Source organism: Scyliorhinus torazame, chromosome 14 (genome assembly GCF_047496885.1).
Source record: "Scyliorhinus torazame isolate Kashiwa2021f chromosome 14, sScyTor2.1, whole genome shotgun sequence".
NCBI classification, from domain to species: Eukaryota; Metazoa; Chordata; class Chondrichthyes; order Carcharhiniformes; family Scyliorhinidae; genus Scyliorhinus; species Scyliorhinus torazame.
The window spans coordinates 16,200,512-16,222,931 of NC_092720.1; the positions used below are offsets into that span (position 1 = coordinate 16,200,512).

The 22,420-nt window shown below is 46.6% G+C and overlaps 1 protein-coding gene across 1 annotated transcript in view; it reads left to right on the top strand.

Annotated features, from left to right (window-relative positions):
• The window catches only part of eif2b5 (eukaryotic translation initiation factor 2B, subunit 5 epsilon), a 93,529-nt gene that overhangs the window by 63,658 nt on the left and 7,451 nt on the right, over nt 1-22,420 (top strand). The window contains exons 11-15 of the mRNA XM_072473738.1: nt 3,628-3,735; nt 9,512-9,602; nt 12,053-12,176; nt 18,290-18,415; nt 21,751-21,861. Coding sequence (XP_072329839.1) covers nt 3,628-3,735; nt 9,512-9,602; nt 12,053-12,176; nt 18,290-18,415; nt 21,751-21,861 — 560 coding nt within the window. The remainder of the gene's footprint in view (nt 1-3,627; nt 3,736-9,511; nt 9,603-12,052; nt 12,177-18,289; nt 18,416-21,750; nt 21,862-22,420) is intronic.

The window sequence follows — 22,420 nt, forward strand, 5'->3', positions numbered from 1 at the left end:
TGCGTACAGTTGCACACTCTGCGTACAGTTGCATACTCTGCGCACAGTTGCACACTCTGCGTACAGTTGCACACTCTGTGTACAGTTGCACACTGCATACAGTTGCACACTGCATACAGTTGCACACTCTGCGTACAGTTGCACACTCTGCGTACAGTTGCACACTCTGCGTACAGTTGCACACTGCGTACAGTTGCATACTCTGCGTACAGTTGCACACTCTGCGTACAGTTGCACACTGCGTACAGTTGCACACTGCGTACAGTTGCACACTGCGTACAGTTGCACACTGCGTACAGTTGCACACTCTGCGTACAGTTGCACACTCTGCGTACAGTTGCATACTCTGCGCACAGTTGCACACCATACAGTTGCACACTGCGTACAGTTGCACACACTGCATACAGTTGCACACACTGCGTACAGTTGCACACTCTGCGTACAGTTGCATACTCTGTGTACAGTTACACACTGCATACAGTTGCACACTCTGCGTACAGTTGCACACTCTGCGTACAGTTGCACACTCTGCGTACAGTTGCACATTCTGCGTACAGTTGCACACTCTGCGTACAGCTGCACACTGCGTACAGTTGCACACTCTGCATACAGTTGCACACTCTGCATACAGTTGCACACTCTGCGTACAGTTGCACACACTGCGTACAGTTGCACACTGCGAACAGTTGCACACTGCGAACAGTTGCACACTGCGTACAGTTGCACACTCTGCGTACAGTTGCACACTGCGTACAGTTGCGCACACTGCGTACAGTTGACTCTGCATACAGTTGCACACTCTGCATACAGTTGCACACTCCGCATACAGTTGCACACTGCGTACAGTTGCACACTGCATACAGTTGCACACTGCGTACAGTTGCACACTGCGTACAGTTGCACACTCTGCGTACAGTTGCACACACTGCGTAGAGTTGCATACTCTGCATACAGTTGCACACTCTGCGTACAGTTGCACATTCTGCAACCAGTTGCACACTGCGTACAGTTGAACACTCTGCGTACAGTTGCACACTGCAACCAGTTGCACACTGCGTACAGTTGCACACTCTGCGTACAGTTGCACACTCTGCGTACAGTTGCACACTCTGTGTACAGTTGCACACTCTGCGTACAGTTGCATACTTTGCGCACAGTTGCACACTCTGCGTACAGTTGCACACTCTGTACAGTTGCACACTGCATACAGTTGCACACTGCATACAGTTGCACACTCTGCGTACAGTTGCACACTCTGCGTACAGTTGCACACTCTGCGTACAGTTGCACACTCTGCGTACAGTTGCACACTCTGCGTACAGTTGCACACTCTGCGTACAGTTGCATACTCTGCGTACAGTTGCACACTCTGCATACAGTTGCACACTGCGTACAGTTGCACACTGCGTACAGTTGCACACTCTGCGTACAGTTGCACACTCTGCGTACAGTTGCATACTCTGCGCACAGTTGCACACCATACAGTTGCACACTGCGTACAGTTGCACACACTGCGTACAGTTGCACACACTGTGTACAGTTGCACACTCTGCATACAGTTGCACACTCTGCATACAGTTGCACACTCCGCATACAGTTGCACACTGCGTACAGTTGCACACTGCGTACAGTTGCACACTGCGTACAGTTGCACACTGCGTACAGTTGCACACACTGCATACAGTTGCACACCGCGTACAGTTGCACACTCTGCATACAGTTGCACACTGCATACAGTTGCACACTGCGTACAGTTGCATACTCTGCGTACAGTTGCATACAGTTGCACACTGCGTACAGTTGCACATTCTGCGTACAGTTGCACACACTGCGTACAGTTGCACACTCTGCATACAGTTGCACACTCTGCATACAGTTGCATACTCTGCATACAGTTGCACACTGCGTACAGTTGCACACTCTGCATACAGTTGCACACTCTGCGTACAGTTGCACACTCTGCGTACAGTTGCACACACTGCATACAGTTGCATACTCTGCATACAGTTGCATACTTTGCATACAGTTGCAGTGCCACCTTTCAGACGAAACATTAAACTGAGGCCCCATCAGAGCCCATAACACTACTTTGAAGAAGAGTGTGTGAGTTATCCTTGGGTATGCTGGACAATATTTATCTTTTAACCAACTTTACTAAAGCAGATAATCCATCTCATTGCTGTTTGAGAGATATTGCTGTGGACAAATTGGATGCTGCGTTTTCTACATCAAAAAGTAGCTCGGTGGCTGTAAAGTGCTTTGGGGCAGCCTGAGGTTGTGACTGGTACTATAGAAATGCACGTTTGTTCTTTTTTCTTTCTATCGGTGAAAACTTACAGGAATAGGATGGAGTCAAGACCATTTGGCCGAACTAGTTCATGGTGGCTTTCCCCTCCATGCGAGTAATAATTGAAGCTAACTTTCACCTTGCAGAAGTTCAAACGTTGAGTAAAAAAGTCTTCAGATCTGCAGAAGAACACTGAGCAGTTATGGCAGTGCCAGACTTATGATACTGATCAGTTCTTCAACAGTTTGACAAGTATATCCTATGCATCATGTGATTGGCTTCTTTCGTTACATCAGGATTTAAAAAAATACTTTACTGTCAGACCCAAATCTGAGTGCTTGCCTCTGACACTATCATGCAAGGCTCCCCCTAACGACATTGGGATAAGAGCAGTGGAAACACTGGCCAATTTCAGAGCTAGCTCCAAGAAATTGTTCCTCTCCTTCACACGACAAGGAAGCTGAAGGAGGTTACAGTTACCATGGCTCATCAGATAATTCACCCATAATAAGTGTTATGGGCGAGGCTTTTCAGAACCCCAAAATGCATCATGGAGTTCAACCAACCTCTCCCTTTAATGGATTTGTTTTTCTGAGCACACGGCTTGTTCCCTAGGTGTGGGATTACAATTATGGACACGTGGGTTTTTAAACACAAAACACTGTTTATTCCATGAACTCAACTTAACATCTTAAATAAACATTGGCTCTCTTTACACCCCTTACTTCAAAGATAACTCAGAAAATATTGTAACAGTAAATAATTCCTTAAAATGTTCCTTCAAACTTCCAAGAGACTTAACACCTTTAAAAGGTATCACATAGGTTAAAGGATACATATATTTTCTGTAGAATGGCAGAGACTGTTGCAAACTGGCTTTCTACTTTTAAACTGCTCTCAGCAAAACCAACCAGGCACTTTTTAGCTGCTCTCAGCAAAACCAAACTGCAAAACTTGCAGCTCTCTGGAAACACACAGACACCACTTTTGAACTGAAACTAAAAACCTGCCAAAATGGCTGAACTGAGCTGAGCCCCACCCACTCTCTGACATCACTGTTTTCTTAAAGGTTCATTGCTTACACATCTATTTCTTAAAGGCACTCTTGCATGACATAAGTCACAGAAATTATGCCTATTTATAGGTCATTTGTGGGACATTGTTAGCATCTGGCTTCACTTGAACTTGCTAGAGACTCGTCTGCATCCAAGAAAGGTCTCCAGATGGCCTGGGACCTCTCTGTTCCACAGTGACTGCCCATGTGACCCACTCTACCTGCTGAGAGGGTTACCTTCCACTTTCCCGTCTTCTCATCACAGGTTTTTTTTTCTCCTTTGCAGGTCTAACGTTAAAGTCCGAATCTGAGAGCGAGAGTGAAAGCGAGGCGAGTGTCGACTCACAAGAGGTAGATAGCAGAAGTGTCTCGCCACAGCTGGATGATGCGAAAGGTAAGGTTTCATTTGATACTGGGTACCCAAGGGAGCTCAGGTCAGGTCTGACCAACTGCTGCATGACTCCAGGTCCGTGCAGATTTTAACCAGGGCAGTGTTAGTGGGTCTTGCAGTCTGCCTCGACATGCCAGGGCTACAGGGAGGAAGTGAATGCTGATCGGCACTCTCCCCACTGGACTCACTGCAGGAGTTCCTCAGGCTAGCGCGCAAGGCTCAACTATCTTCAGCTGCTTCATCAGCTTCCATAATGTCAGAAATGGGTATGTTCATTGATGATTGCGCAAAGCTCAGTATCACTTCCAACTCCGGAGATACTGAAGCAGTCCATGTCTTAACTGCAGCAAGACCTGGGCAATATTCAGATTTGGGCTGATAAATGTCAAATAGCATTTGAGCCAGACAAGTGACAGACAATGACCAACTCTAACAAGAGGGAGTCTAACCATCTCCCCTTGTCAGACATTGAATGGCATTACCATTGCTGAAACCCCCGGCTGCAGTGCTGGCTGACTCCGCACACACTCCCACCATCAACATCCTCGGGGTTGCCATTAGCCCAAAACTGAATTGGACTAGCCATATAAGTATTGTGGCTACAAGAGCAGGTCAGAGGCTGAGAATTCTACGGCAAATAACCCGCCTCCTGATTTCTTGTCCATCATCTTCGAGGGACAAGTCAGGCATGTGATGGAATACTTTCCGCTTATCTATAGTGCGGCTCCAACAGCAGTCAAGAAGCTTGGCACTATCCAGGACAAAGTGGCACACTTGATTGGAATCCTACTCACCGCCTTAAACATTTACTCCATCCACCACTGGCACACCATGGCAGCAATGTGTACCATCTGCGAGATGCACTGCAGTAACTTGCCAAGACTCCTTTCAAATTAAGGGTAGCTGATGCACGGGAACATTGCAACCTGCAGGTTCCCTACCAAGCCCCACACTATCCTGACTTGGAACTATATTGCCATTCATTTTTGCGGGATTAAAATCCTGGAACTCCCTCCCTGACTGCACTGTCGGTGTATCTACACCACATGGACTGCAGTGATTGAAGAAGGTGTCTCGTCACCACCTCGAGGGCAGTTGAAGATTGACAATTATATGTTGGCCTTTCTAGGATCGCTGACATCCCACCATCAGCCAGAAACGTGTTGCTGCAGGATATTCACTCTGTAGGGTGCACTGCAGCAGCACACAGTTATTTTAATGACAACATCATCTCCGTGTCACAGAAACCTGACACTGACACATATTGGTCTTCCTTCACCGTTACTGCATCCTGCAGTTTTCTTCCCTACTTTACTCGAGGAGCAGCTTCATCACGAGGGCTGCACAGAGCAGGGAGGGGTGGCGGTGGGATGTCAGAGAGAAGGCTCATCACCTCAGGGCTTTTTGAGGTGGGCGATAAACGCAGCCGTGCCAATGTCGCCCACGCCCCGAGAATTAAATACTTAATTAAACTGCAAAAGTAGGATCAGCGGACTCAAGTTTAAACAAGAAAAAGTTGGGGAATGATTATCAGGAAGTTCTTCTCACAGAGTGTGATCAGTGTGGGCAAAAAGCACGGTTTTAGATACTGCAGTGGAGGAATTCGCCATCGAGGTCGGATGAATTACGATGGGATGAGTGTTCATTGCCGTTTTTATAATTATCCCTTCACCTCGATTCACACAAAAATGTGAACGATTCTATTCCAGATTCCAGTCTGAACAAACCTGCTTGGACACGAAATCAAAAACTATTTCAGCCGCTCGGGTTCGGATTAACAATCTGCCTTAACCGCATATCCCGAGTGAGCTCACCGACTGAGCACAGAGGTGTTAAACCCCTCGAGTTAGCTTTGACCGTGTATCCCTGATGTCTGTGTAACTGGTCTCTGAAATCTGCCTGCTGTGTTATCTCCTTGGTTTGGCAAAACTATCTTTCAAATCCAATCCTCCGGTTGGCAAACTTCCTTGAGAGTGTGGGCTTGCTATGGCCTGATAAGCCAATGCATATGGAGCAGGAATTTAAAACCAGTCACAGTGGTTTATTTGTGATGGTTGTGCTTTCTACTTTTCAATGAGAATCTTGGAATAATACAGCACAGAAGGACTGTGCCAGCTCATTGATGCAGTTATCCAATTAATCTCTCTCTCTGCTCCTTCCCCATTGCCTGCAGTTTTTTTTCCCCTTTTCATGGGAAACATAAAATTATGAAGGGAATAGATAGGATAGATGCCGGGAGGTTTCCACTGGCAGGTGAAAGCAGAACTAGGGGGCATAGCCTCAAAATAAGGGGAAGTAGATTTAGGACTGAGCTCAGGAGGAACTTCTTCACCCAAAGGGTTGTGAATCTATGGAATTCCCTGCCCAGTGAAACAGTTGAGGCTCCTTCATTAAATGTGTTCAAGATAAAGATAGATAGTTTTTTGAAGAATAAAGGTTTATGGTGTTCGGGCGGGAAAGGAGCTGTGTTCACAAAAGATCAGCTATGATCTCATTGAATGGCGGAGCAGGCTCGAGGGGCCAGATGGCCTACTCCTGCTCCTAGTTCTTATGTGTGTATCCATTTCCCTTTTGAAAGTTATTAGTAAATGTATTTCTACCAGACACTGCATTCCAGATTCCATAACCTGCTGCATTAATAAAGAAGTTTCCTCATGAAAATGAATTGAAATGAAAATCGCTTATTGTCAAAAGTAGGCTTCAAATGAAGTTACTGTGAAAAGCCCCTAGTCGCCACATTCCGGCGCCCGTTCAGGGAGGCCGGTACGGAAATTGAACCGTGCTGCTGGCCTGCCTTGGTCTGCTTTAAAAGCCAGCTATTTAGCCCTGTGCTAAACCAGCCCCTCATTTCGCCTCTGTTTCTGTAATGCCCTCAGTGGTATCACACTTACTGAAACACAGTAAGAAGTCTTACAACACCAGGTTAAAGTCCAACAGGTTTGTTTTGATATCACTAGCTTTCGGAGCACTGCTCCTTTCTCAGGTGAATGAAGAGGTATGTTCCAGAAACATATATATAGACAAATTCAAAGATGCCAGACAATGCTTGGAATGCGAGCATTAGCAGGTGATTAAATCTTTACAGATCCAGAGATGGGGTAACCCCAGGTTAAAGAGGTGTGAATTGTGTCAAGCCAGGACAGTTGGTAGGATTTTGCAGGCCAGATGGTGGGGGATGAATGTAATGCGACATGAATCCCAGGTCCAGGTTAAGGCCACACTCGTGTGCGGAACTTGGCTATAAGTTTCTGCTCGGCAATTCTGCGTTGCCGCGCGTCCTGAAGGCCGCCTTGGAGAACGCTTACCCTGAGATCAGAGGCCTCAACCGGGATCTGGGATTCATCCAATTCATTTTTTCCAATTAAGGGGCAATTTAGCGTGGCCAATCCACCTACCCTGCACATCTTTGGGTTGTGGGGGCGAAACCCAGGCAAACACGGGGAGAGTGTGCAAACTCCATACGGACAGTGACCCAGAGCCGGGATCGAACCTGGGACATCGGTGCCGTGAGACAGCAGTGCTACCACTGCGCCACCGTGCTGCCTCTATCATTCATGACTTTGACCACCTCTTATGAATCACAGAATTGTTACGGTGCTGTGGGAGGCCATTTGGTCCATTGTGTTTGTACTGGCTCTCTGAACAATAAACTCACTAGTTCCATTCTCCCCTCCTCCCTGTAACTCTGCACATTCTTTCCAAATAATAGTCCAATTCCCTTTTGAATGCTTCAATCGAACGTGCCTCCACCGCACTCTTCGCTGCGAGAAAATTTTGTTCCTTGTATCACTATTGCTTCTTTCACTAATTAATTTAAATCTGTGCCCCCTCATTCCCAACCCTATCCCGAGTGGGAACAGTTTTTTCTCCATCGACTCTTTCCAGCCTCCTGATGGGATTGAATGCCTCTTATCAAATCTTCTCTCAGCCTTGTCCTGGCCAATCATCCGAACCTCTTTATCCTACTACTCCTTCCTCCCTTGTACTTCTCTAACTTCACCTTTTTATTTTCTTTCATGGGGTGTGGGCGTTGCAGGCAAGGTTAGCATTTGTTGCCCATCCCTAACTACCTTTGTGAAGATGGTGATGATCATCTTCTGGAACGACTGCAGACCATTTGGTTTAAATTGCCTGCAACGGTTTGGTGCAATGGAGTGGCTTGTTGGGACATTTCCGTGTCAACCACATTGCTGTGGGTCTGGAGTCGCGTGCAGGCCAGACCGGGTACGGACTTGTTGATTTTGTTTCCTGACATATTAATGAACCAGATGGGTTTTTGTAGCGATCGATTGATTCATGGCCACTCTTAGTAGCTTTCAATTCAGGATTTCTTAATTAATTGAACTTAAATTCCACCAGTTCAACCAGGTGGGTGAGATTTGAACCCATACCGTTGGAGCATTAGCATGGGCCTCTGGATTACCAATCCAGGGGAATTAGCACATCGCCCCCATCTCGTCTTTAATGCATCTAATCAGTTTATCTCAAACATTGCTTGTGGTGGTGAATTCTCAGATCTCACACTCTGGATAAAGAAGTTTCCTCGGGGTTTCTTAGTGACTGTTTAATATTTATGACCGTTTGCTTTGGATATCCCCACAAATGGAGGCAGCCCCTCCACGTTTACTCAATCAAACACCTTCATAATTTTAAAGGCACTATCAGGTCACCCCTCGGTCTTCAGCCGTCAGAGATTAGACAGCTCAGCGTTGATCGGATTCCAGCCTTGCACCTCCCTCATTTTGGTGGTTTGGCACCTCACTGAATAAACTAGTTGAGCTGCTTCATTCCGACTTGTTAAAACATTTTCTTCATGTGTACGTGTGTCAGGACAGTCATGTTATAATTAAAACAAAAAGTGACTCGCAAAGAAAATGTGTGCAATGCTTAACTCTGAGGACTGTAAGCAGATGCGCTGGACTAAAACAGGCTGTAAGGAAAATTGAGAGACATTATAATTATTTGATAATGCATATAATATATAAATTAATCGATCTTGACCGAAGCAGTGGCAAGAAACTTTATAATTAGCTCTTGCATAGGAATCTGGGAAAAGACGCTGGAAGAAACACTTGTGTATCGAAGCATACAATATCTGTGATGGTGACAACGGTCAAATAACCTGTCAAAATTTGTTGTTGAAATTGTCCATGGACTGTGCCATTTGGGTTAGGTAACAATGTTCATGGGCATTGGACATCAGGAGAGGGAGAAAGCACATATGCAAGAGCGAAAGATATGCAAGAAGAATCTAAAAATGTTTGAGTCCAGTTTTGTTGCTGTAGCCGCTGTACAAAGAACAAAGAAATGTACAGCACAGGAACAGGCCCTTCGGCCCTCCAAGCCCGTGCAGACCATGCTGCCTGACTAAACTATAATCTTCTACACTTCCTGGGTCCGCATCCCTCTATTCCCATCCTATTCATGTATTTGTCAAGATGCCCCTTAAATGTCACTATCGTCCCTGCTTCCACCACCTCCTCCGGTAGCGAGTTCCAGGCACCCACTACCCTCTGCATAAAAGACTTGCCTCATACATCTACTCTAAACCTTGCCCCTCTCACCTTAAACCTATGCCCCCTAGTAATTGACCCCTCTACCCTGGGAAAAAGCCTCTGACTATCCACTCAGTCTATGCCCCTCATAATTTTGTAGTTTTCATGTTGCTTTATTTTGAATTACTGCTCTGTAATGCTGACAGAAGACATTGTCGGGATCTCATTTTGCATTAAATTCTGCCTCAACATTCCATCTTCCCCATTCTGCTCCCCTTCCACAGTTTTCCATAATGAAGTTCTTGACACACTGCAGCGCGGCATGGAAGAAAATATTTCTTGTGACCATCTTGTACTCGAGATCAACTCTCTCAAGTGAGTAGCTATTAAATTTTAGGTGTTCAAACCCAGTTTTGTGGAAATAATGTGCATTTGTGTAGTGCCTTTTCATGCCTCTTGCTTAAGATAAATTATTGAACAGTGTAGTGATTGTTATGTAGATTGTTATGTATTCAAGTAACGCTGTTGGCCGATGAAATGTCACGTGATACGCAGTGACGTCAGTGGAGAGTTTCGCGAGCGTTTTGGGAAGTTCACCATCTTACCCTGTCGAACAATATCTCTTAATAAACCCTGCACTATGTTTTTATGAACTTAAAGCGTGGCACCTCTACTTGTTCTCTTTGGGGCTGCAACAAGTATATAACAGAAGAGAAAACTGGCGATGAGGATTCTGGCATTAAAAAAAATTATTGATGGAGGTTTGGGCATAAACAAGCATGGAAGAAGATTTGGAGGCCTGGAGCAATTCATCGTCGACACTGAGGCTGGCGACAGGTTTGTGGCAAGCAAAATGAAAGCCGTTCAGATCGTAGAGAGACGTGGCGAGTCAATCGATTGATCGCGACGGCTGCTAGTGTGAAATGAGGGTTTCGAAAATTAATCGAGACCCAACCGTGAGTTACTGGAGTATATATTTTTAACAAAGAATCAAAGCGATACACTTCGAGACAGACTGGTTTGTGATCTGAGAAATGGAAGCTTGACTGAAGCTGCATTAATCAGCGAAGTGCTATGGAAATCGCTACATCCATGGAACTTGCAGCGAAAGAGGCTTCGTTGATTTGGAGTCCGAGCAAAAGCAGTTCTGCAAAAAATCTACCCTATCATCGCTGTGCTAAAGTGGGACATTCAGCAGGAGAATGGTGCAGTAAAGAGAACAAATGCAAAAATAGTGGTAAAGTAGGCCACGTCGCCAGAGCATGTTGGTCACGCCAACCTTCGGCAACACAAAAAAAATATACCAAGAAAAACACCGACGTCTGCTGGTTGAGCTTACCAATTAAGTGGTGGAGCTAAAACATCATTTGGGGGCAATGTGTCAAGTCAGCTTAAAGAATTCAAGCTTGGTGCCTTATCGGTTAAAGAAATCAGCTTCGCTTTATCCAAAACTTAATGCAACACTATCAAGGTCGAAGTGGATACGGGTGCTGCAGTATCACCCATACCTGAGACAATATACAGTCAGAAGCTAAAACATCTACCTTTACATCAGATGTTGTCATGAGGACATACACCAAAGAGGTTGTGCCACTGAAGACATCAAGGTAAATGTAGAGATTAATGGTCAAAAAGCAGAGTTATTGGTCCATTACAATCCAAAGCTGAGGTTACAGCTTGCTTGGGGCTCATCATCCTATGTGGTTGGCACGGTTGGCCCGCACATAATGCCCTCCGAAGAGGAACGACCGATAGTATTTGCCTCTAGAATATTAACTAGCACTGAGTCGAACTATGCTCTACTAGAAAAAGAAGCTTTGGGCATCACTTGTGGCGTAAGAAGGTTCCGCCATTACCTTTATGGGCGCCATTTTACACTTTTGACTGACCATCGACCCTTAACTACAATCTTTGGGCCATGTCAGGGTGTTCCTTTAGCAGCTACTCGATTACAAAGATGTTCTTTGATCTTGTCGACACAATTATGACACCCTGTATCATAAGTCAGAGCAGCACCAAAATACTGCCACTACAAGTCAAACAAGAATCTTATGAAAATCTCCTAAATATCTTAGCTCTCATGTTGAAAACATACTGGTAACTTCAGCTCAATACAAAGGTGTAAAAGAACCAATCCAGTGATGGGGAAGGTTATGGAAATGATACAAAAAGGCAACTAACAAATGTACATCGAAAGGACCCAGACCTCAAGCTTTCCATCACGAGGCGTCTTGAGTTGACAGTTCAGAGTGGGGTTCTGTGGGGTAATTGAGTGAGCATTCTGCCATGCCTACAAAAGAGAATGCTAGAACAGCTACGTGAAGGACATACTGATGTGGTTAGAATGAAGGAGTTAACTCACATCTAGTCCCACTCACCCTTCACCTGTGCTCGCAGGCCTATGTTGAATCTCAATCTGGCATGGACTTGATGTTGAGATTCCCGTCCTTGTGTTTAAATCCCTCTATGGCCCCACTCCTGTCTGTAAATCGATAACCTCCTCCAGCCCTATAAGCCTTCAAGGTCTCTGCCCTCCTCCAGTTCTGACCTCTGGCACATCCCCAGGTTTAATCACTCCATCATTGGCAGCTGTGCCTTCACCAGGTTGGACCCTGAACTCTCCAGTTCCCTCTTAAACCTCTCTTTGTTCTTCATTTCTTAAAATCTGCCTTTTTGACCGTATGTTTGGCCACCTATTCGAATATCTCTGTATGGCTTGGTGTCAGAATTAATTTGTTTACACTCCCATGACGCTCCTTGATTCATTTTACTATGTTGAAGGCATTGTATAAATGCAAGCTGTCATGATTTATTTTTCCCTTTAGATATGCTTATAACATCACCATGAAGGACGTGACACAGATCACCACTAAGGTGATCCTGGACATACCCCTGCAAATGCACGGAGCTGGTGCCTCAGCCGCCCAATACAGCAGCACACTCATCTCGGTGAGTATTTGGACCAAAGGAATAATCCTGGAGGTGATGAAAGGTGCAGTAACTTGGGGTGAGCAGAACACGTATGGGAGAGTGAGTTCTCGGGCTGAAGATTTTCCTTGCATGTCAGAATGGGGCCATTGGGTCGATGTGGGGCATTCTGAATTTGTTTTGCCAGGGCACAGAGTCATGAAAGGGTGAGGGTATGGGAGGCAGAGTGATGGTTACACTGGAGCCTGCAAATGTGGTCTCAGGGCCCAGAGTTTCGCATAAGCAGAAGCTCTTTCTCAACGTGGCCACGCACGCTGCTACCTCCTAATGTAGAGAAAGCCATGGTCCGACTACCAGAAAATGGGAGTGGGAAGAAAATGGGAACACTAGAGGGAACATATATCAGAAAGTACACGTGGTGTTCCCATGGCATCTTTACAAGTGAGGCACAAGGACTTGGTGTGCCAGGTGCTTCTTTTCTGCCAAAGGCCAGTAGAAAACAGGTAGTTGGGAACTTTGTAGAAACACAAATAGGTTTTCGACTCCTCAGCCTGTTCTGTATCACGGATGATGTGTATTTCAGTTCATTTTACATGTCTGTGATCCATATCCCTTAAAACACCCTTCGTAAGATTCTAGCAACTCCAGCCTTGAAAATCACAATTGACTTCCAGAAATCCTTCAGTGTCGTTGGGTCAAAATACTCGGACTCCCTCCCTAACAGCACTGTGGGTGCACCTACACCACATGGATCTTGTAGTGCACCTTGTAGATGGTACACGCGGCTGCCACTGTGCGTCGGTGGTGGAGGGAGTGAATGTTTATAGATGGGGTGTCAATCAAACTTCCTTCAGAGGAGCAAGAATCCCGATTTTATCCTTTGAATGAAAAGGTGCTTCCTGATTTCACACCTGAATGGTAGATTGGTTTTGTATTTTCCCCTGCTTCAACGATACCCAATACTTTGGTCATTTGAAACACCTGGTTTCGATAAATCATAACCAGGTTTCTGTCCTCATAATATAAACTTTTAAGTTCTGTAATTTTACAAGATGAATTCATCTTGAACCCCCTCCAAAGCCAGTATATCCTTCCTTCGAGCGTCGACAGCGAAAGGGGCGTGTGGTAACCCTGACACCCCACCCACATTCTAACCACCATCTGCCCCACCTATGACAGAGACTGTAGATCGCACATTGGACTCCACAGTCACCTGAAAACCCATTTTTAGTGTGGAAGCAAATCATCCTAGACTTCGAGGGACTGCCTAAGAAAAGAGAGGATCCTTCCTGTGTTGCTGTGTTCAGAACTGAATGCAGCTTCATGTAATAGTAGTGTTACTTCCTTTGGCTTTGTAATCTAACCCATTTGCAATAAAGGCCAACATTCCGTCAGCTTTTTTTGATTGTCCTTTTTTACCTGTGCACGTGCCTTTTTTATTGATTCATGGGATGTGGGCTTCGCTGCCTAAGCCAGGATTTATTGCCCAACACAAATTGCCATTCAGAAGGTGGTGGGTGAGCTGCTTTCTTGAGCCGCTGCAGTCCATGTGGTGTAGGTACACCCGCAGTTTTGTTAAGGAGCGAGTTCCAGGAGTTTTGACCCAGCGATAGTGAAGGAACGGTGATATATTTCCAGTCAGGGTGGTGAGTAACTTGGAGGGGAACCTCCAGGTGGTGGGGTTCCCAGGTATCTGCTGCCCTTGCCCTTCCAGATGCTAGTGGTCGTGGGTTTAGAAGGTGCTATCCAAGGAACCTTGGTAAGTTCCTATAGCGCATCTTGTAGATGGTACACGCAGCTGACACTGTGCGTCGGTGGTGGAGGGAGTGATTGTTTATGGATGGGGTGCCAATCAAACAGGTTGCTTTGTCATTGCTGCCACTGAGACATGGTTGAGAGGGGGGCAGGATTGGCAGTTCAATATTCCAGGATTTGGATCTTCAGGCGAGACCGGGAAGGAGGTCAATGAGGAGGGAGAGTCGCAATTTTGATCAGGGAATGAATTACAGCAGTAAGAATAGACAGGAAGAAACCTTTCCCGTTGGTGGAGGGATCATTGACCAGGGGGCATAGATTAAGGTAAGAGGCGAGAGGTTTAGAGGGGATGTGAGAAAAAACATTTTTCACCCAGAGGGTGATGGGAGTTTGGAACACTTGCGTGGAGGCAGAGACCCTCATAACATTTAAGAAGTATTTTGATGTGCTCTTGCGATGACAAGACAGACGAGTACTGCTGGAAAATGGGATTAGAATACTTCGGTGGTTGTTTTGACCGGTGCAGACATGGTAGGCCGCAGGATCTTTTTTTGTGCTGTAGACCTCGTGATTCTATAGCCCATCTGGTTCACTAATGTCCTTTGGGGAAGGAATTTGCCGTCCTTGCCTGCTCCGGCCTATATGCGAGTCCAGACCTACAGCAACGTGGTTGATTCTTAACTGCTCTCATGGGCAACGAGCGCTCACCTTGCCAGTGACACCCAGATCCCACGAACAGAGAGAAAAAACTGTTTGCCACAGGGCTGTACAGTCACGCTCTCTGCACGCTAACTGTTGGTCTGAAAGAATCAGCTAGACGCTCGAACTTCCACCGCTGAGCAGAAGCTGTGCGTAACGTGTGTGCGTGAGTGCATCTGCCTCCTGAACTTTAAACTGTGTGTCTATTAATTACCAATTGACTGTTTTTGAAACAGCAGTCAAAATTGTTGTGAGAGCAAGCATGGTCTCAAATCTGCACAGCAAGGTCACAGAAACAGCAATGAGGTGAATGGCCAATTAATCTGTTCCAGGAGGAGTAAGAACGTGTCAGGCAGGTTATTCGTGTCTTCAGAGGGGCAAGAGGATGCGGTTCCAGCGAGCATCCAGGTGCAGCCATGACTGGGAACGGTTGTACTAAGTTCCCAAACAGCCTAAAATGTGACAAATGTTGGCATCGTGCTCTGTCTACATGGAGGCAAATGAAAGAACCTGGTTTGCTATTACTGACATGCGATAAGTATCACTGCAGGTCCATGTATGAACTTACAAAGGAGGAACAGGAGTAGGCCATTTGGCCCCTCTCGCCTGCTCCGCCATTTGATAAGATCGCGGCTGATCTGATTGTGGACTGTATTTTCCTGTCCATCCCCTGTACCCCTTGACTCCCCTATCTGTCGAGGGCCTATCTCACTCTGCCTAAAAAAATATTCAATAACGCGGCCTCCGCTGCTCTTTGGGCAAGAAAATTCCGTAGACTAATAGGAAACATTTCTCCTCATCCCCGTTTAAATGGGAGGCACCCTTATTTTTAAACAGTACCCCCCCCCCCCCCCCCCCCCCCCCAGGAGGGAAACACCCTCTCAGCGTCCACCCTGTTGAATCCCCTCAGGATCTTTTATGTTTCAATAAGATCACCTCCCCTGAACTCCAATGGATATGGGCCCAACCTGTTCAACCTTTCCTCACAAGATAACCCCTTCATCCCAGGAATCAGTCAAGCTTCTCCAAACGGTTTCTTCCTTCAGGAGAGCAAAACTGAACATATTACTCCAGATATGGCTTCACAAATGCCCTGTAAAAGTGCAGTAAAACATAATGTTTCATTCCCCTGCAGTAAAGAACAACATTCCATTTACGTTCTTAATCACTTGCTGTGCCTGCAGATTAGCATACCAAGAAATCCAGATCCCACTGCTGCAGAGTTCTGCAATCACTCCGTTTAAATAATATGCAGCTTTTTTTAGTCTTCCTCACAACGTGGATTGGCTCACATTTTCCTTTATTGCACTCCAGTGTGTGCACGATGCTTTTACAGGCTGTATCACAAGTTGTACCACAGTTTACAAAGTCTTATCGTCTCACCCATACAGTGGTTAGCACTGTTGCTTCACAGTGCCAGGGTCCCAGGTTCGATCACTGTCTGTGCAGAGTCTGCACGTTCTCCCCGTGTCTGCGTGGGTTTAAGCGGGTGCTCCGGTTTCCTCCCACGGTCCAAAGGTAATTTGGGCATTCTGAATTCTCCCTCCCGAACAGGTGCCGGAATGTGGCGACTAGGGGATTGTCACAGTAACTTCATTGCAATGTTAATGTAAGCCTACTTGTGACAATAAATATTATTATTATTAGAGTGAGGGCTGCAACAAAGCTTTTGGACTGAGGCAAGAGCTGACCCCGATAGAGTCATTGGTTATGTCGTCTTTTTTAAAATTTACTTATGGACATTGTGGACACAGACCTTTCACTCAGTGATGCAGCAGTATTACTTTGAGAAAACCCTGGTTGGATTGTAGGGCTGGACAAAGATTTGGCAGCGCACGAGGAGCCTGGGATGTTGCCAGCCTTTCAGCAAGTGATAAAAAGGTCAAGACTTTTCACTGGTGCAGAATGCCGGCTGATTAATTTGGTGGTTTTGCAACTCATGACACAGTTGGGTTGTGACAATCGGACAGTGAAGTGCTGGGGGATTAATGTGAACCGGTTAGGGAAGAGAATCTGGGCACTCTGTACTGGAATACCATTTCCAAGGAACAGACCTTGAACCTACACAGTGGAACAAAATGGGTCAAATTCTGCCACTGCAGATGGTGAAATTTGATTCAATACAAAATCTGGAATTAAAGGTCTAATGATGACCTTGAGTCGATTGTTGTTAAAAACCCATCTGGTTCATTAATGTCCCTTAGGGGAGGAAATCTGCCATCCTTACCTGGTCTGGCCTGCATGTGACTCCAGACCCACAGCAATGTGGTTGATTCTTAACTGCCCCCTCAAAGGCAATTAGGGATGGGCAATAAATGCTGGCACAGCCCGCAGCCACCGTGTGCTGGAGATCATAGATCATCGAATTTCCAGTGCAGAAGGAGGCCATTCGGCCCATCGAGTCTGCACCGGCCCTTGGAAAGAACACTCTACCGAAGCCCCACCTCCACCCTATCCCCTTAACCCTACCTATCCTCTTTTGGACATTAAGGGCAATGTAGCATGGCCAATCCACCTAACCTGCACATCTTTGGACTGTGGGAGGAAACCCACGCGCACACGGGGAGGACGTGCAGACTCCGCACAGGCAGTGACCCAAGCAGGGAATTGAACCTGAGACCCTGGAGCTGTGAAGCAACTGTGCTAACCACTGTGTTATCCTGCCACTCCAGTGGTGTAGCTAGTGGATGGAACGCCGATGAAGCAGACGACTTTATTCTACCAGTTTTGAGAGTTGTTGCAGCTGCACACATCCAGGGAAGTGGATAGCATTCGTCCCATGAACAAATAAAAAACAACACAGAATGAGAAATGAATTGCCAATGGAGCAGGAAGCACTGCAGGTTGTAAACTCCTGTTTTTGGTTCATGAAAGCCAGTGATGAGTGTGATGGAATGATATCCACTTCCCTGGATGTATGCAGCTACAACAACTCTCAAAACTCAACACTGTTAGAATAAAGTCACCTGCTTCACCGGCGTCCCATCCATCAGCTTAAACATCCACTAGCTACACCTCCAGCACACTGTGGCTGCAGTGAGTACCAGCTTCAAGATGTACCGCAACTTGCCAAGACTCCGATGAACGTATCTTTCAAACCTGCAACTTTTATCATCCAGAAGGGCAAAGGGCAGCAGGCGCCTGCAAATTCCCCTCTAAGCCACTCACCACCCTGACTTGCAAATGTATCGGCCGTTCCTTCACTGTCGCTGGGTCAAAATGTTGGAACTCCCTCCTGAACAGCACGATGGGTGTACCTACGCCACACGGACGGCAGCAGTTCCCGAAAACTCCCCCTCACCGTCTCAAGTGCAACACGGCATTAAATACTGACCGTGTTAGTGAGGAGACGGAATGATTTCTTTCCCCCTGCCCCAAGATAAATCTATGCGGTGGCCTGAATGTTAGCTTATTCATGGGGCTGAGAAAGCAGAATTTAAGTTGTTGTGTCAGTGTTTTTTTTTCTGTGCACGATCACAGTATCTAGAACCTGCACAATATGGCAAGACAATTAAACATGGTGAACCTATTCTTACTGCACCCCGTTATCGTCTGGTACGTTGAACTGATAACCTGAAATCAGGATTTCTCTCTGGTCATGTGGCAGAACTGAGGTTACAGCCACCAGACTCAAATTGCAAGTGAGAGAGAACTGTGACGTTTTCCCCCCTCTATTTCAGCTTCTGAAGAAGTGGGCGCCAGTATTCAAGAATTATATTAAGCGGCCTGTCGATCACCAAATCTGCCTGGCTTCTTTTGAAGAGTTTTTCACGGAACACGAGGTGCTCTGGCCTGCCCTCGTCAAGGTACTGCACACTTTCACTTCCCATCTTCTCGTTTGTTTATCGGCCATTGACATCCGATCCCCACCCCCTGGGATTTGTTCCAGCGCTTTCTTGAAGTGCTGGCCAGGGCAACTGAAGGGTTTCTGTCTATTTCTGTCCGTAACCGGCTGACCACTTGGTGGGGGGGGGGGGGGACCTCTTTGCTGCACAGTTGAAATCTAGTGTGAGACAGAAAGAAATATTCTATTCCTGTTGCCTCACAGCCAGGTATTTCCCTGCTGCCATCCATGCACAAGGTCTTTTCAGCAGAGGTCAGTGATCAGGTGCAGTAGTCCTGATTGATAGATAGATCCCTTTCTGATGAGCTCAGGTGTCACTGTGGTCTGAAGCAGAGCCTGCACTACAACAGCTGAGGTGATATAAGTCACTGCTGACTGGGTGGGGTCTGCCTCCTAACTGAGCTGTATGTAATGGTGAGTTAAAGAAACAAAAAAAGCAATTCCTTGTATATTTGTGGAGATAGTGGACACAACGAATAGTGCAGGCAAGACTCCTTGTTAGACTTCCTGTCAACACTCCCAGGACAGGTACAACACAGTTAGATACAGAGTAAAGCTCCCTCTACACTGTCCCCATTAAGCACTCCAACGTCAGGTGCAGCACGGGGATAGATACAGAGTAAAGCTCCCTCTACACTGTCCCCATCAAACAGTCCCAGGACAGGTACAGCACAGGGTTAGATACAGAGTAAAGCTGTCTCTACACTGTCCCCATCAAACACTCGGCAGGTACAACACAGGTTAGTTACCGAGTAAAGCTCCCTCTACACTGTCCCCATCAAACAATCCCAGGACAGGTACAGCACGGGGTTAGATACAGAGTAAAGCTCCCTCTTCACTGTCCCCATCAAACATCCCCAGGACAGGTGCAGCACAGGGTTAGATACAGAGTAAAGCTCCTTCTACACTGTCCTCATCAAACATTCAGGACAGGTATAACACAGGTTAGATACCGAGTAAAGCTCCCTCTACAGTGTCCCCATCAACCACTCCCAGGACGGTACAGCATAGGGTTAGATACAGAGTAAAGCTGCCTCTACACTGTCCCCATCAAACAGTCCCAGGACAGGTACAGCACAGGGTTAGATACAGAGTAAAGCTGTCTCTACACTGTCCTTATCAAACACTCAGGGCAGGTACAACACAGGTTAGTTACCGAGTAAAGCTCCCTCTACACTATCCCCATCAAACACTCCCAGGACAGGTACAGCACGGGGTTAGATACAGAGTAAAGCTCCCTCTACACTGTCCCCATCAAACATTCAGGACAGGTACAACACAGGTTAGATACCGAGTAAAGCTCCCTCTACAGTGTCCCCATCAACCACTCCCAGGACGGTGCAGCATAGGGTTAGATACAGAGTAAAGCTGCCTCTACACTGTCCCCATCAAACACTCCCAGGACAGGTACAGCACGGGGTTAGATACAGAGTAAAGCTCCCTCTACACTGTCCCCATCAAACACTCCCAGGACAGGTACAGCACGGGGTTAGATACAGAGTAAAGCTCCCTCTACACTGTCCCCATCAAACACTCCCAGGACAGGTACAGCACGGGGTTAGATACAGAGTAAAGCTCCCTCTACACTGTCCCCATCAAACACTCGCAGGACAGGTACAGCACGGAGTTAGATACAGAGTGAAGCTGCCTCTACACTGTCCCCATCAAACACCCCCAGGACAGGTGCAGCACAGGATTAGATGCAGAGTAAAGCTCCCTCTACATTTCCCATCAAACAGGACAGCCCCTCATAACTGATTCTTTCCCAACACATGAGAGTACTAGATTTTCTGGAGGGTCAGCTTTGCTTCATCCAATTCATCCAGCTGCAGTTCGGGTTGCTGATAAAAATCAGGAGAAGCAGTGCTGGCCAAGTTTCCCTTTCCTTACCCAGGACACTCGGGACCTTTGTTGACCGTTAACCTCTGCCCCAGCTGAGCCCGGCGCGCTCATTGTTTTGGCACTTTGAACTGTTGCCACTTGGTGGTGCTGTTACCTTCATTATATACCGATTGCTCTGAAAAAGGTGACCAGAGTCAAAAATGTTTTTACTCTTCGTGTTTGGCTGTGCTGCTGAGAAGCATTTGTCAGCTGAGAGACAGTGCTGCCAGTGGCTGCTGTTAGCGGCTTCCGCTCTCAGGCTGGTGGTTGTGTTAGTAACAATCTCCCAAACACGTCCTGCAATGACTGTCTAGAGTTTGCTGGTGGCTGACCCTATCGCGCTGTCTCGACTCCTACCCGGATGGTGACACCTTGGAGGGGTTGTCAGAAAGATGGTGACGCCTGTAGAATCGTTGAGCAGCAAAACAGCCGATGCTCTCACGAGACAAGGAAGCAGGAAGTTGTTTGGAAGGGGGGGGGGAATGAAGTAAAATAAATGGTGATAATGAGTGTGTGAAACATCCATGCTGTGTCCCATCTGCTCTGAGAAATGTCCAGCTGTACAATTCCAGTTTCTGCCCTTCCAAATGTGTGGAACGCCTGGCGGGAGTTTTCGAACCGAATAACACTGGGCTGACGCCTGTTTGCGGCTGGTGATATTAATGTGCAGATTCACACAGCCTCCAAGACCGACTGTTGGTTGCATTACGGTTTTCCTCTGACACATTAATCAGCAGTCTGAAGCACCACCTTAAAAACATCTGGTCTTTTAACTCTTTAGTTTACACTTTGGGATCCTAAATAGTCCTGGAGACATAAGTTTGCTCTATGTTCCCCAGTACCCTCCGTCAAGCAGAAATTTCGATCATTGAGTGTTTTTATTTCCCCTTTTTTCATTACGCAACTCTCAGACAAGCAAAGGGTGACAATTTGGAGACCGTTTTAACAGAAGGTTGTTTGACATCTCACGATACATAGTCAGGCTCTCTTGAGAGAAGGTAACAACTCTCATTAAGACGGCCCAAGACATTTCACAGGAGTGTTGCCAGCTCAGGAAATATTAGTACCAGTGCCCAAAAGCCTGGTCAAAGAGGTAGGTTAAGGAGGAAAGAGATGCTTAAGGAGGGAATTCCAGATGTTGTGATCCCATCAGCTGAAGCCACCAATAGCAAGTGGTTAATTTGGAGGTTAGAATGAGGGGAGCGCGGGGATCTCCGAGAATTGCGGGACTGAAGGTAACTCCAGAGATGTCGCTCAACCAGGATTCATTGCAGCTCAGTGAGCATGATGGGTTGAGTGGGACTCGGTGCACACTCATATTGGTGGCAGAGTTTTGGATGGGCTCAAGTTTATGGAGGCAGGGTTGACAGATCTTTTAAACTGGAAGCTGAAAGGTTTATTCTGTATCTGGCTCAGGCACTGATGGCGTTGTATCAGCTGGAAGTACTGGCTGAAGAGACCATCCTCGCTTGGTTCTCTCAGAATGCATCTACAGAGAAGGGGAAAAAGCTTCGAAAACACCAAGGGGTAAGTGCATTGCTGCCAATCTCCCTTCACCTCATTGGCCTCAGTGAGAGTTACATTAATGAATTCTCTACCGTTGTGTGGTTGAATCATAGAACCCAGGAGGGGTCGATTCAGCCCATCCTGCCTGTGCTGGTTATTTGAAAGAGCCTACACTTTCCCCTCCTTTCCATGTCAAATATTTATCCAGTTCCCAATTGAAACTGACAATGGAATCTGCTTCCACCGCCTTTATGGGATTGCAATCCAGATCATAACACACGCTGCAATTCCTCATATGCCACTTGGATTTTCTTACCAGTTATCATGTTGAAACTTGGAAACTCACTGGAGGGGGCTATTCAGCCTGTCGTTCGTTTGCGAGATCTTCTAGTCTTACACCTCTCCATTTTGCCCGTGACCCTTTAAGTCTTTCAAAATTATTTTTGAAAGACATGGGCGGCATGGTGGCGCAGTGATTAGCTCTGCTGTCTCACAGCACCAGGGTTCCTGGTTCAATTCCGACCTCGGGTGAATGTGGAGTTTGCACTTTATCCTCGCGACTATGTGAGTTTCCTCCGGG